The 13,693-nt window shown below is 30.2% G+C and overlaps 1 protein-coding gene across 8 annotated transcripts; it reads left to right on the top strand.

The window, feature by feature from the left end:
• Positions 1 to 872: 872 nt before the first annotated feature.
• On the top strand, positions 873 to 11,610 carry LOC126847742 (uncharacterized). 8 transcript variants are annotated; one of them, XM_050588129.1, is made up of 18 exons: positions 873 to 978; positions 2,770 to 2,840; positions 2,924 to 2,953; positions 3,023 to 3,046; positions 3,379 to 3,435; positions 3,850 to 3,879; positions 4,014 to 4,049; positions 4,138 to 4,158; positions 4,238 to 4,258; positions 4,540 to 4,569; positions 4,905 to 4,964; positions 7,706 to 7,753; positions 7,834 to 7,884; positions 8,107 to 8,151; positions 8,637 to 8,690; positions 10,111 to 10,188; positions 10,673 to 10,735; positions 11,225 to 11,610. In XM_050588129.1, exons 2-18 carry the CDS (start codon positions 2,777 to 2,779, stop codon positions 11,461 to 11,463), a joined length of 951 nt encoding a protein of 316 aa, XP_050444086.1. In that variant the 5' UTR covers positions 873 to 978; positions 2,770 to 2,776; the 3' UTR covers positions 11,464 to 11,610. The 8 variants fall into 8 exon arrangements, with proteins under 8 accessions (XP_050444086.1, XP_050444080.1, XP_050444089.1 ...); XM_050588123.1 differs by having other exon boundaries at positions 10,673 to 10,750; XM_050588124.1 differs by lacking the exon at positions 873 to 978 and adding an exon at positions 1,141 to 1,164 and having other exon boundaries at positions 10,673 to 10,750.
• The last annotated feature ends 2,083 nt before the right edge of the window (positions 11,611 to 13,693 follow it).

Here is a 13,693-nt window from a genome sequence, read left to right as displayed (position 1 = left end):
TATAATATGAAACATAATATCTAGATAAATAGCAAAATTGATAGTGAAAACATTATATTGTTATAATATAAGACTTGACAATCATCAAGTCATTAAGTAGAAAATATGGCAGTAAAAGTTGAAAATATTACTTCTTCACAGTTAAAATTTGAAAAAACCATACGAGTTTTAAAGTTTGAACTTTTACTGGCTATAATTTCGATAAAAAGAGTCGGATCTAGTTGAAATTTATAAGGAATATTGAGTTGGTATGCTCCCACACGTCAATAGTCTCAAATATAAATTATACTCATTCCCAACCCCCTAGGTGGGGTGAAAGGTTTTTTTGTTTTTTAGCCGTAATTTTAAGACCTTTAAGTTAAAATTAATTGTCAGTAGTTAGAACTTATATGTATCGATAACTATGTATCGAGTATAGGCATATTGGAATCAAAACAACGAGGGGACGGAGAGTCACCGGTCTACAGAAATTATTATAAATAAAATTGAAAAAAAAAACACTTTCAAATAAACTCTTTGATGCTTATTTGTAAATACAGCACCTCAATTAAATACTTTCTAACTTTGCTGCCAATGTTTTTAATTATATTTTTACAGTATTTTTATAGTATACACGGCGATGGACGCTACGCTATTTTTTTAGTTAGCTCCGTGCCACTACCGTGTCGTTGGATAAGGTATATAAACTTGTATTATAACACTCGAAATAATTAATTTTTTTTTATTTAAAAAAAAAGTTATGGAGATTGGTAAGAAAATAGTCTGAACTTGCGTCAGTGTAATGCAAATATGTAATTATATAAAAATAAAAACAGCTATTTAAATAAATTGACAGATGCACTGCCAAATGTATTTCAATTTTGCTGTTTTGGTCGACATAAAACACAAAAATTAATTGTTATTTTGCTCATGAACGTTTGTATTTAAGGTGTTTAAATTTATTACTTATTGTATACCTATTAACCATCTTCTGACATTGTAAGTATATTTTTAATTATTTTTTATAATTTTTTTTTAGTTTTAGTAGTTATTTGTTATTGTATATTTGTATTATTTCAAGATATAATAGAATTATTTTGATACTTGTGTAAAAATTTTTTTAGTTATGTAGGGTTACACATTGAAAAACTCCGTTTTCAAAACTCACTTTAGGATTGGTTTAAGGTTTTTGATAGATCCATCGTAATGCTCTAAATGAACACATGTTAAATTACTGATTATTGAAAACTAAAAAATTATATAAATCATTTTTAGCTTCGATGCAATAGCTGAGAAGGTATTGGTTTTATAATGAGGTTATATATAGGGGTGAGGAGGTCACAGGTGTACAGGAATATAATTATAACTAAATGTGATAAAATCACTTTTTCATAAACGCTTCGATGCGAATCATTGGTTAGTATATTCAATCTAGTATAGTCCAAACCTTAAAAAGCACAGTAAGAAAGTATTATACGTATGTTTATAGTATTAGTAAGTAGTAACACTAATTTACTCTATTCGCTTTATAACTTTCCTCGCTTCTCTAGGACTAGCTGATAATCTCAGGGACCCAAGTAGAATATGTATTATATATATTGTGTACTTAGTTTACCCTGTAAATACATAGTTATAATTGCATACTTAAAAGTTACATCACTTAAAGGTACGACCGCCCGCATAGCCCTTCAAACGATATATAAAATCTACAAAGGGGAATTTAGGTTTATTTAATTGCTGATACGAGTTAGCCAACCGCTCTCTATTCGAGACCCGTTGATTAAGTGAACTAGCCAAGCAGGCTCGTTACATTTTGGTGGAGGTGTTCTATACAGCGACATATTATATAATAAATTAAATATTAAAGTACAAATTACAAAATTCGAGCAGGCTCATTAGTCAATACAATAGGATGGGATGTGGAGTGCGGTAGAGTAATGCGTGCATATAAAAATAACTCTACGCGCTTACTCTACCGAACTCTACCTCCCATCCTACCCTTTAACCTTTAATAACTTCCAAAAATAAACGTGTATCATTTTTTGTGTACACAAGTGTCCTTCGACCTATAACGTTTTTAAATGTTACGAATTAAGTAAAAATTGTGAAGAAAAAAAGAACTGCCGTACTTACAAATAATAAATGAACACGTATACACTACATGCAAATATTTAAAAAAAAAGAATTGCTAGGCTCCATCATTTAATAAAACCGAATATCCTACAAAAAATATTTAATAGTTTTAAAATTTTCAAAATAGTGGCTTTAGTATAGTATACAATCCTCTTAGTATGTAGGCTTATCAACGAGCTACAACATTAGGCATTTACCTATTTATTGAAACTTCTATGCAAAATTATGTAGAACTAGTTTAGGTATATTATTCTGTGCTTCTAGTTCAAGGTAATGCTTCGATGCGAATGTGTGGATACTTTACGATGGATTTAGATGTGATGAAATCTTGTTTTGGAATTTGCCGGTTTATACTGAAATTGGTTCGGGCTGTGCTGGTTTAAACTGTGGCAATTTTTTAAGAAGTTATTGAGTTTCTAATTTTAGTTTTTGGCCTATTTAAGTACGTTAAGGTACGATTTCTGGTCTATAAAGTTGCTACACGAAGTAATTGCTTCAGCGGCTTATAAGATATGGTGGGTTCAGACACAAAAAAAAATATAAATAAAAACACATCATTGTAATACCAATATCTTCTCAACTCCGGATAAAATATAATAATTATATAGTCACTGAATCTTACACATAACGACTAATTGTTTATTATTATTTTTGTAGATAAAATATGAAACTTTTAGGTATTTTAATATCATTTGCATTGGTTGGACATGTTTTGGTCACTAAATTAGGTGGTTATTTAATTTTTACACGTACTTACATGAGGTAGTAGAAATCTGTAAAAAAAAAAAACAATTTCTAACTTTTTTTACAGATGACTATATTGAGGAGGTTATCTTAACAAGTAAGTATACATTTTTTTCATACAACGAAATATTTTATGCTTTATACTTTTTTTTATAATTTATTACAGATGAAGACATCAAGCAAGCAAAAAGTAAAACTTGAAATACTAGAAAAAATATATAATTTAATGTCTGATAATGTTTGAATTAAAAATTTTAGTTTCTGTAATCTGGTCAGATTAAGAAAAAATGAGATGATATTACCATTGTTTTAAAAACAAATTAAATACTTAACTTATAAAAATCAAATAAATTTTATATATGTATGTTGAAGAACTATAGTTTTATTAAAAATCACTTGGTTACATACAGCGACTATTAAACCTAACCTTATCCGTCACCAAGTTTCCAGAACATCCCATATTACATTGTAGTCGCTACAAGTCTATTATAAAATATGTTTTTCATTATTTGTTTTTTCTAGAATTCATGCCGGAAATAATTAAACACATTGTTGTGAACTATGAAGAATATTGGCCGGGTAATCAAAATTATAAAATAAATAAACATTTACCATATTATTATAATAATGATAAAGCACGCTAGAAGTTACAATAATTTTTTTTTAATTATATAAGTTTTTGTAAAACTATAAACCTATAATGTTACTCTAAAATCTAAATGGAATCTTTCTGACAAACAACGCTGATTTTACTTCTTTTAAAGTCATCTAGTCATTGTATTTTATTCTATTCTATTCACATTTGCTTCAATTCAGCCATTTTATTATCTTAGTGTCCACTCAATTTATTATAATAGATCCAATTACATTTTCACCAAGTTTATTATAATATATATGTGTTTCCTACTCAACGCCCGTCTTTTTATTTCAATTAACATGAAAAACGAAATCCAGTATTTATAAAGTAATACTTTTATTTTATGTTAATTTCAGAGGCAATGGCTTTTATGTTGGCGGTGCCGGGTAATAACTACCAAAACATTTTATACAAATATATCACATGTTTTGGGGTATCTAGTATCTACCACCCTCCTAACTCATCCTAATAATAGAATTTAATGTCATGAAATAATAAATGTAAGTTATGTTAATTACAGAGGCACTTGATGTTAAATTAGCGGCAACAGAATATGGTAATATTTTTCTTGACATTTTATGAACATACTTGTACATAGTTATTAGATATTTATTATGTACAAAATGTTTTTATTTTTATTTCAGAAAGTGACTCAGATTCTGATGGTAAAATGTGATATTATTTTTCAACCCAGTTATTTGATATTTATTATGTACAATTATTTTTTTTTTGTTTTAATTTCAGAAAGTGACTCAATTTCTGACGGTAAAATATGTTATTATTTGTCAACATAGTTATTTTATATTCATTAGGTACAATTTTTATTAGATTTAATTTTATGCTAATTTATAATTAAGCTGTGCTTTATTTGTACTTTACTGGTTATGGCGGAACTTAATTTATACTCAACGTGTTTGAACTGCACTTGTTTGGAATGCATTGGTTCAGGCTATGCTGATTTAGGCTATGCTTGATTTTTCTAGAATAATAGATTATAATATAATATAATGTCATGAAATATTATTTTTGAATTGTGTTAATTACAGAGAATATTGATGGTAAATTGGAAGGACCGGGTAATTATTTTCTTATCATTTTATGAACATATTCAACATAGTTATTTGGTATTTCAGCTTCTTCGACATTTTCATATCTTTTTCATTTTAATTTCTTTTATACCCTTGTGTACATTTGTTTTTTAAGTAACAAGTTTCTATTAATTTGTGTAGGTTTTCATCTAACCATTTCTTCTCTTTTATAATTTTTAACATGGCTTCTTCTAGAAGCATTGTGAACAATAGTTTGCATAGCTTAATTAAATTTAAACATTCTTAGTTTAAAGTAACTGTAATAAAGAAATTATAAAAAACTGTTTTTGTTGACTGTACTATTATTATAATTTTTATTACAGGCCCTAGTCAAAATCAAATTCAAGATCTAAATCCTGGTCCATCCACTGTTCCCGAAGAAGGTGATCATAAATTTATTCGATAGTCGTAAATGTTTCTTAAGGGCATGATTATCAGATAAAAATATGTACATCGAATTTTCCATAATTTGAGAAAGTTTGTATTTTTAACTCCCACTAACCCTTATTTCAGTTTAATTTTTAGACCTTACGACACAGCATTTTTTTTCTTACAATTGAAATAAGGAAAAGTTTTCAATCCTTCTAGGAAAAAAGATTTAAATATTTTTTTCGTCTGTCCTTCCTAAATCGAGGAATGAACTAAATGAACCAAAAAGTTAAAAGCTCAATAGTAAAATATATAATAATGGAGCAAGCTGGAATTAGATCGGCGAGGTCTATACCTGCCTAAAATTAAAAGTAGAACTTTTATAGATTTATATTAGAACTTAGAAGTAGTGTTTTTTTAAATAAAATTTTACAATTTTATTAGATTACCTCAATATATATTTCGGAAAATGATAAATCATTATAAATCTAATACTAATAACAAAAGCCAGTGCAATGTGGTCGGGGTATAGTGAGCACGAAGCATAGTGGGGACGAGGAGGTCACAGGTATAAAGAAATTATTAGAACAATAAGTGATAAAATCACTTTCAAATAAACGCTTCGATGCGAATCTGTGTATAGTAAGTACAAACGAGTATAGTTCAAACCATGCGCAGTAAAAACCAGCACAGTAAGAATGTACTAAAGTTAAGTGCGGTGTCCACGTATTATTATCAAAGCATTTTTTTTTTTTTTTAAGTGGTTTTATCCAAGCAAGCCAGTACAGTAGGGTAGGGTCATAGTGGGAACGATGTGGTTACAGGTGTACAAGAATTATTATAGATTAACGTGATAAAACCATTTTCAATTAAACGATTTGTTGCTAATCTGTGGACCCTCTTTTTATTGTTTTAGTGTGATTTTAACACTTTCAGCTATAATAATTTCTGTATACCTGTAACCTCCACGTCCTCACTATGCTCTGTCCTCAAAATGCCCTGACACTGAACCGTTTTTCTTTGCAAAAATATAGTGACGTTAAACATACAGATTATAAATATCTTGTTAAATTCTGATAAAATGGTCGGTACTTTAAATTACAATAGCTTGTACTCAAAAAAAAAAAAATTTTATTAATAATAGTTATATGCACTGAACATACCTTTTTTTTTTTTTTAACTGTTAGAATTGTAGACGGCCCCGGAACTCGGACTTTAGCCATTACTTCTGGGCCGCCTACATCGTTTATTGTGAAATCAGTATATAATTATTTACATGAGGAAAAACACAATACATCATTTTATGTACAATAATTTATCTCTAATATGTTCCCATCACGTCTTCTGCCCCGCGTCGCAGATGCAGCCGGGCCAAACACTTCTGGGCGGTCATCCTTCTTCTTCACCCCGCGTTTCAGACGTTGACGGACCTTTCCTTTGTCTTCGCTTTCCGATAGGCCTCACACTTCCCACTGTCGGGATAGTGATTGTCACTTTTCTCCAGCTCGGCACAGAGCACACATTGTGGCGCAGATTCGCAATATTTAGCAAGATGCTGCTTGCTGCCGCACTGTTTAGTTCTGTCCGGTCCATTACATGTTTTTGCCTTACGGCCGTAGCCGTGGCATTTAAAACATCGCTCAAACTTGCGCTCCTGAATTCGAACTCTACAGGATAAGAATTCGACTTTTACGCGGCCTCTCTTCATTATGTCCTCTGCGACTCTCTCCTCAAACCTTCGATTTGTTTTTCTTTCTCTTCTTTTTAGGGGTTTCCTCGTCTTTGTCATCTGTTTTCCGGTTGGTGGCGGAGATCTTCTTCGGGCCTTCCAGAGGCTGTGTAGGCGCATCTTTCCGATCGTCAGAACTCCCGCCACTCAGTTTCTCGTTATCTTTTGGTGGCTCTGCCGCGGTTTCCACTCGTTCACTTATAGACTTCAGAATCAATCCAATTTACTTAACAGCTCCTTAAATCACTCTGCTTACGCTTCTTCCACTTTTCACCTTGATGTAATCCTGTATGGCCCCATATTGCACTCCAAGCTCCAGGAGATCTGCAGCGTTAGGAGTTGCCTGGGACATTGGCGGTCATTAATTCCGGACACCGTCTCGTGCAGCACAGTGACGGTTTCCGCAATATGGTCCCTTATTTCTCCTTCTTTATGTCCCGCTTAAACCTCGGTGACCAGGCGGGAGGCCTGTTGCAACGCCAATTGAATTCCGCAGCCAATGGCTACGTCATCATCGACTAGTTGGCAATCGTCGACGACCCCGAAGCTCCCTTCGGACATCGGGGATTCAAAGGTCTTCTTGCGTTTTCTCACCGGTTCTATGACAGGGGTTCCCTCCTTGCGGGGCATCCTGATCTCCTCGTCTTTTTCTGGCTGTTTCGAGATGATAACCGGGCTTCCTCATCTTCATCTGTCATGGATCCATTCATATTTGCAGATGGGCTATCAGGCTTCGCGGATGCGCTGAACATACCTATCCTATGGCAACCTATGACAACCTTATGTGTTGTAATACATAATTTTCTACTAAGATTGGAATTTTCATAATAAAACAACTAACACTTGATTACTTACCTAAGTATCTCATATTTTTACAGTCGAGTGAATTAATATTTCAAAATAAGTAATGACATTTGTTGGTAATATTTACTAAAGCACAAATCCAAGAGTAATACATTTAACTATAATATTAAAATATAGTTTTCTTTATTCATGAAGTACAAAATGTTTTTGTTTTAATTTTAGATATTGAAATCCCAAATTCCGATGGTAAATCAATAATAGAGCTTGAAGGTAAACAGATATTTGTAATACTGATATCTATCATCAGCAATTATTTACATTACAATAATTGATTATATTTTGAACATTAGAAAAGCTACTGTTGCAGAAAATGATGCGATTAGCAATACTAGCTTTAACAGGTAAATAGCAAATTTAACGAACAATTGTACAATAGATCATATTGCTTATTTAAATCTAAATAAATTCAGTTTAAAGTAACTGTTAAAGTAGAGAAATTATAAAAGCTGTTTTTTTTAATTTCTTTTTTTTATAATTTTATATAAGGTAAACATATATTTATAATATTGATTTCTATCATTAGAAATGATTTACATTAAAATTGATTTTATTTTGAATACTAGATAGGTCAAAGTACGAAAATATTATGCAATCAGAAATAAGTCCAGGTAAATAAAAAATTACTTTTAATAAAATTGTGAAGTACGCATGTAGGCAATATTGTAACACCAATATTTTTATATTTTATTTAAAAACATCAAATATTTAAAACTAAAATGTCATCATAGTTTTTTATAATTTAAGTATGTATGGCTAGACTTGAGCCGCTAGAGATTAGTTTTTGAAAAAACAAAATATCTGAGAGTATAAGTGGTAAATTTGTATCCGAACAATATTGGTAATTACTAAGATACGAAGTACAATTTTATTCGAGTTAAATGTAATAAGTTTTTGCTTCTAGTTTTGACAACCGACCGTAATTAAAATCTTTAACTCAAACTCGGCTTTTAAATATACTTTTTAGTTGTACAACGGTTTACATTGATTAAGTAAATCTAAACAATTTCAGTTAGAAGTAGGTAGCTGTTATAGAGAAATTATGAAAACCGTTTTTTAATTGACTTAATTATTGTTATATATTATTTTCTTACAGATACCATTCCAATTCAAAGTCTAGATCTAAATTATTCGCCTGATTCCAAAAAAGGTAATCATGAATTTATTCGATAGTCGTACATTTTTTCTTAAGGGTTAGGTTATCAGACAAAATATATAAATATGTATATATGTTAATCGAATTATTTTGATTGATTCTCAAAATTGACTTTAACTAAGAATTAATGAGGATATTAGTTGTCCAATATTGTTTTAGCATCGATGCAAAGCGGCGAAGGTATTGGTTTTACTCTGATGTGGGCTTTTTTTATATCTGTATAGGTACACTGTAACTTTTTTAATGCTGGACCATTTCCTTCGAGTAGCAACTCTATAAATCACGAATTTCATCTAGTTGGTACTTTGAGGAGTGTAAAAGTTTACTTCTTCACAGTCAAAATTAAAAAAAATTAAAAATAAACCATACGAGTTTTTAAGTTAGAACTTTTACTGGCTATAATTTCGAGAAAAAGAGTCGGATCAAGTTGAAATTTATAAAAAATATTTATTTGGTATGCCCGCACACATCAGTTGTATCAAATTTAAATTAAACTCATTTCCCACCCTCCTAAAGAGGGTTCTATTTTTTTTGTTTTTTAGTTTTGTTAGCTGTAATTTTAAGACCTTCAAGGTGAAAATGTATTAGTAGTTAGAACTTATATGTATACATAATCCAATTTTTTTTTTTTTAACTACAAACATGGTGTACCAGATTTGCGAAATGAACAGACGCTAATAACTGTTAGTTGGTAACGTCGACCCGTGTTAGGTTAGGTTAGGACCCAACGGTCGGTTTCATAATATTGTGTTTATCACATAATATCACAGACGACAAAGTCGTGTAACTGGTTACAGAAAATACACGAATTATTGGGAAAAAACCCGATCCGTCTACTTATTATGACACTTAATTGTGTTGACACGGCTAAACCCTCGTCGTTATCTCGTTATTTTATTGCCTGCAGACGACCGTACCGAAGGTCAATTATGAAAATATTAACTACCGATTTGCATCGAAGCGTTTTTTCGAAAGTGATTTTATCACTTTTAGATTAAAAATCATGTAAGCCTTTGACCTCACCATCCCCACTATCCCCCGACCCCACTGTACTGGGTTTTTTATTTTAACACTTCATGACTCTGCTAACGAAGGTATGACTTGTAATTAATAATCCAATTTTGAGTGTGAACTTTATATCCTATTCTAGTTGTAATTTCAATTATTGTTAAAAAACTAAATTTTTTACCATAACAAAATGACACTATAGATATCGGAACTGATGTTTTTTATGGCCGTATTTGTTTTAACCTTATAATTGTTTGATATTTTATATATTTGGATACAAGACAATAATTTATTTAAAAATACTTATTTAATATGTATTGTGATGCAATCACAACTCACGAGCAACTAATTTTTTTTTGTATTTCTATTACCTATTATCAACACGGCATTTTATGATTTTTTGCAGAAAATTTAGTCAGCCTTTTAGAAAAGAGAAGTATTCGTCCTACAGCAGTTCCAAGAAATAGAATCATCCGTTCATTTCGTAAGTGTTTGTACTGAGTTGTAATGGTTTTTAGACTACTATATACTTTATATACCTATATGCTAATGAAAATAATAGGTTTTTAAAAACAATTTCTAATTCAATAATAATATCCGTTAATTAAGATCTTTATATCCTATTATACTCTATTATATTCTAGTATACTAACTAATGGTGACGTTATGATTACAATTATTTGTCTTTGAATATAGGATGTTTTAATATCAATTGATTTCTAAGGTGTTTGATAGGAGCAATTGACAACAATATTTAAAGCATACAACATACTTTAAAAATCATCCTTATTTTATGTTATATTTTAGGTCCTTTTTTAATTTTAAAAATCTAGAAGTTTTAATTAAAACTGATGGTATAGTTTAATAATAATGGCATGGTTGTGCAAAAAGTTGACAGAATTACAGTTCTTTTAAATGTAATGCGATTCACTTGGAAGCAACTAATTTATTTTTTATTTGTTATTGAGGCCTGACTACATTGGGAAGAGCAAGAAGAGAAATGGTTTTAGAAGCTTTAACATTATTAATACGTAAATATACATATAGTATGAACTGTAAAGAAATAATAAATAATTTACAGACATTCATTCTTATCACAGTAATACACACATTTAGTAGGTAGTATGGATCTGCCACTACATGAATACCATCTGAACTCTTTTTTCTAACATACAGATATGAGTTAGTATAATTAAGATTAGATATTTTTATCTTTATGATATAAGTCTTTAATTGATTCTTTTTGGGCTTAATGTCAATTCTAATAATCCAATTTTATTTCTTAAAAATTATATTTGAAGTTATATCGGGTGTATAATTTTGTTCAAAATAAGGCCTAGTGTTCCCTCTATTTAAAAAAGTGAATGAATAAAAGTAAAACGGTTTTATAATACGGAAAGCCTATGCATTGTTTTATTTTTCTATAGTTTATTATAAAAGTGTATTACTGTGTAAAGTTTTATCTTGTAAATAACGAAAATTAGTAAGAAAATAGCTAAATTCGGTAAATTTTTTTTAAGGTCAAAACGATCCAGTTTTCCAGGATTTGTTCATGATGTGTCGTTTAGCAGCAGTACTTAGAAGTATTAAATATCCACTTTCATATATAATCTTTACTCTTATTACCAAAGAATATTGTTATTTAATAAGTCCATTGAAACCTTACACATACACATACAAATTCAATAATGGTGAATTTTGGGAAATAGACGAAAATCGTCGTACTCTAATTAAGCCGTTTTTATCTGAGTTACAATAATTTGAATCAGGAATTATAATAATAACTTTATTTATAATGCAATTATTGTTTTGTCAAAACAATTTTTTCATACCGCACTAATTTCCAAATTGTCAAAAAATTGAATGTATTTAATAATAAATAGTTTTCATCACGATGATAAAAATATTTGCTTATGTATTTTATCTATAATGTTATTTTATCATTTTTAGCTTCGATGCTATTGGTTTTACAATGATGTTGTCAGTATACACTGTAACTTTTTTAATACTGGACCAATTCCTTCGAGTAGCAACTAGCAACTCTATAAATCACAAATTTCATCTAGTTAGTACTTTGGACGCAGATTTTATATATATTAACATAAACATCTTAAATAATATAAAAAAATTTGTCACATCATTTTTATGGGCATCTATTAAATATGATAATATTAAGTTTTGATACCAGTTTTAGGTTTTATTAAATAGGTTTTATTACTACGATACAATTTAGATATATTTTAATAATAATTAAAAAAACATGAATATTACATATATTTTATATTTTTCGTGAAAATTTAACTTTGCTCCTATACTATTATCAAAAACAAAACACAATTTCAAAAATCTCTATGTAAGGTTATAGTATTGATAAAACAGCTAGTGACTTTAAACGTTAGTAATATTTAAGTAATAAGTAATATATGTAAGTATAAATTACTTTTAATTTCATTGTTGGAGACTCAATTTTTTCTTTAGAACACCACAAGAAATAAATATTCAATTTAATGATATATGTAAAGGTTTTTTTTAGTAGCGTTTTGTTTTGTACGTTGCCAATCTAGTAAAATAGAAGTATAATAAAGCTATAAAAGAATATAATCTGTGTAGTGCAAATAGTTAGTGTGAGATTGGTCTACTGGAAGTATATAATACATGCATATTATTTTTATTGGGTATAAGCGATTGTAGTTGAAATTATGGAGTACAAACGATTAAAACATGAATTACCGACCATTCCAACTAAATTTAACAAGATACTGATTATGTGTTATTTGGGCCTCTATGTTTTTGCAAAAAATAAAAGCGTTTATTCGAAAGTGTTTTTATCACTTTCAGTTGTAATAATTCCTGTAAACCTGCTACCTCCCCGTCCTCACTATGCCTCGATCCCACTGTACTGGTTTTTTTTCATTTGTAAACTCATTATAGTACGATTTTTTATATGAACACCTGTTTGTTGCTAATGTTGTCCGGTTCTGTGACAAATCATACTGGTATCCGTCACACACAATAGTATATAATAGGCATATTGTTGTGCTCGTCGCGGATACAATCGAACTGCAAGAAACACAGACAAAAATAAAACGTTTTGCACATTATACATAGGTGTGTATCACATTATACCTATGTAATATTATTTTCATGTACCGGGGGTTGAATACCGTGTTTGGCTAAGGTAGTCGAGGCAAAAAATAAATAAATACACGTTTTTTTGCTGTCGAATTTATTCTTTTTCTCTTCGACACAAGCACGCTGTTAATTTCGGTTCCTTTCAGCGTTCTCCGTCGCGGTCCTGCCGACCGGTGTACAACCTTAAGGTCTCTTATTGTCTTGGTGACACATAACACACGGGCTATTAATACGTCTATAGTTCTCTATCACACGTCCCCGCGTCTTAGTCATTTCCCATGTGGCACATTATATACAAATAATATATTACACATTTATAATATGTGGAAAAAGAAACCCGGCGAGGCGACCGACCGGCCGTTGTTTGAACCTTTTTTTTTCCGGTTTCCATTATTGTCCTCATTGTGCGACACACGGATAAATTGCACCTAGTAGTCCGGATCTTTGAATAGCCTGTAAATTTATTTCACAACACGACTCCGGCGCGGACAATTCGTTTTTAACAATAATTTAGGTATTAAAAGTACCTAAGAAACACACCACGCCGATACCGACCGGATGATTTATAATCGCACAAAGTGTCCGTGGCTCGCAGTATCGATAGTCTTACAATGATCTCACTCTCCCAAAGAGGTGGGCAAAATGATACAGCTGATACAAGATATAGATAATAGTATTAATCGGAATATTACAATATAAAGCTGTGTACCTAAGTTAATTGTTCTGATGAAAAAAAAAACGCTTAACTTTGATTTAAGTTTCAAAATTTGATAGGGCTCTGGAAAATACTAAATAAAAGTAAATATTTGGTTATTTGTTAATGTTTTACAGTACAGAAAAACTATACAATCAATGTA

Source organism: Adelges cooleyi, unplaced genomic scaffold (genome assembly GCF_023614345.1).
Source record: "Adelges cooleyi isolate 19-005CV unplaced genomic scaffold, UGA_ACOO_1.1 ACOO_flye_CR_arks_rails_tigmint_CR_PRNA_118, whole genome shotgun sequence".
NCBI classification, from domain to species: domain Eukaryota; kingdom Metazoa; phylum Arthropoda; class Insecta; order Hemiptera; family Adelgidae; genus Adelges; species Adelges cooleyi.
Note: the sequence above shows the minus strand (reverse complement) of the source record. Positions and strands in the feature narration are given on the sequence as shown.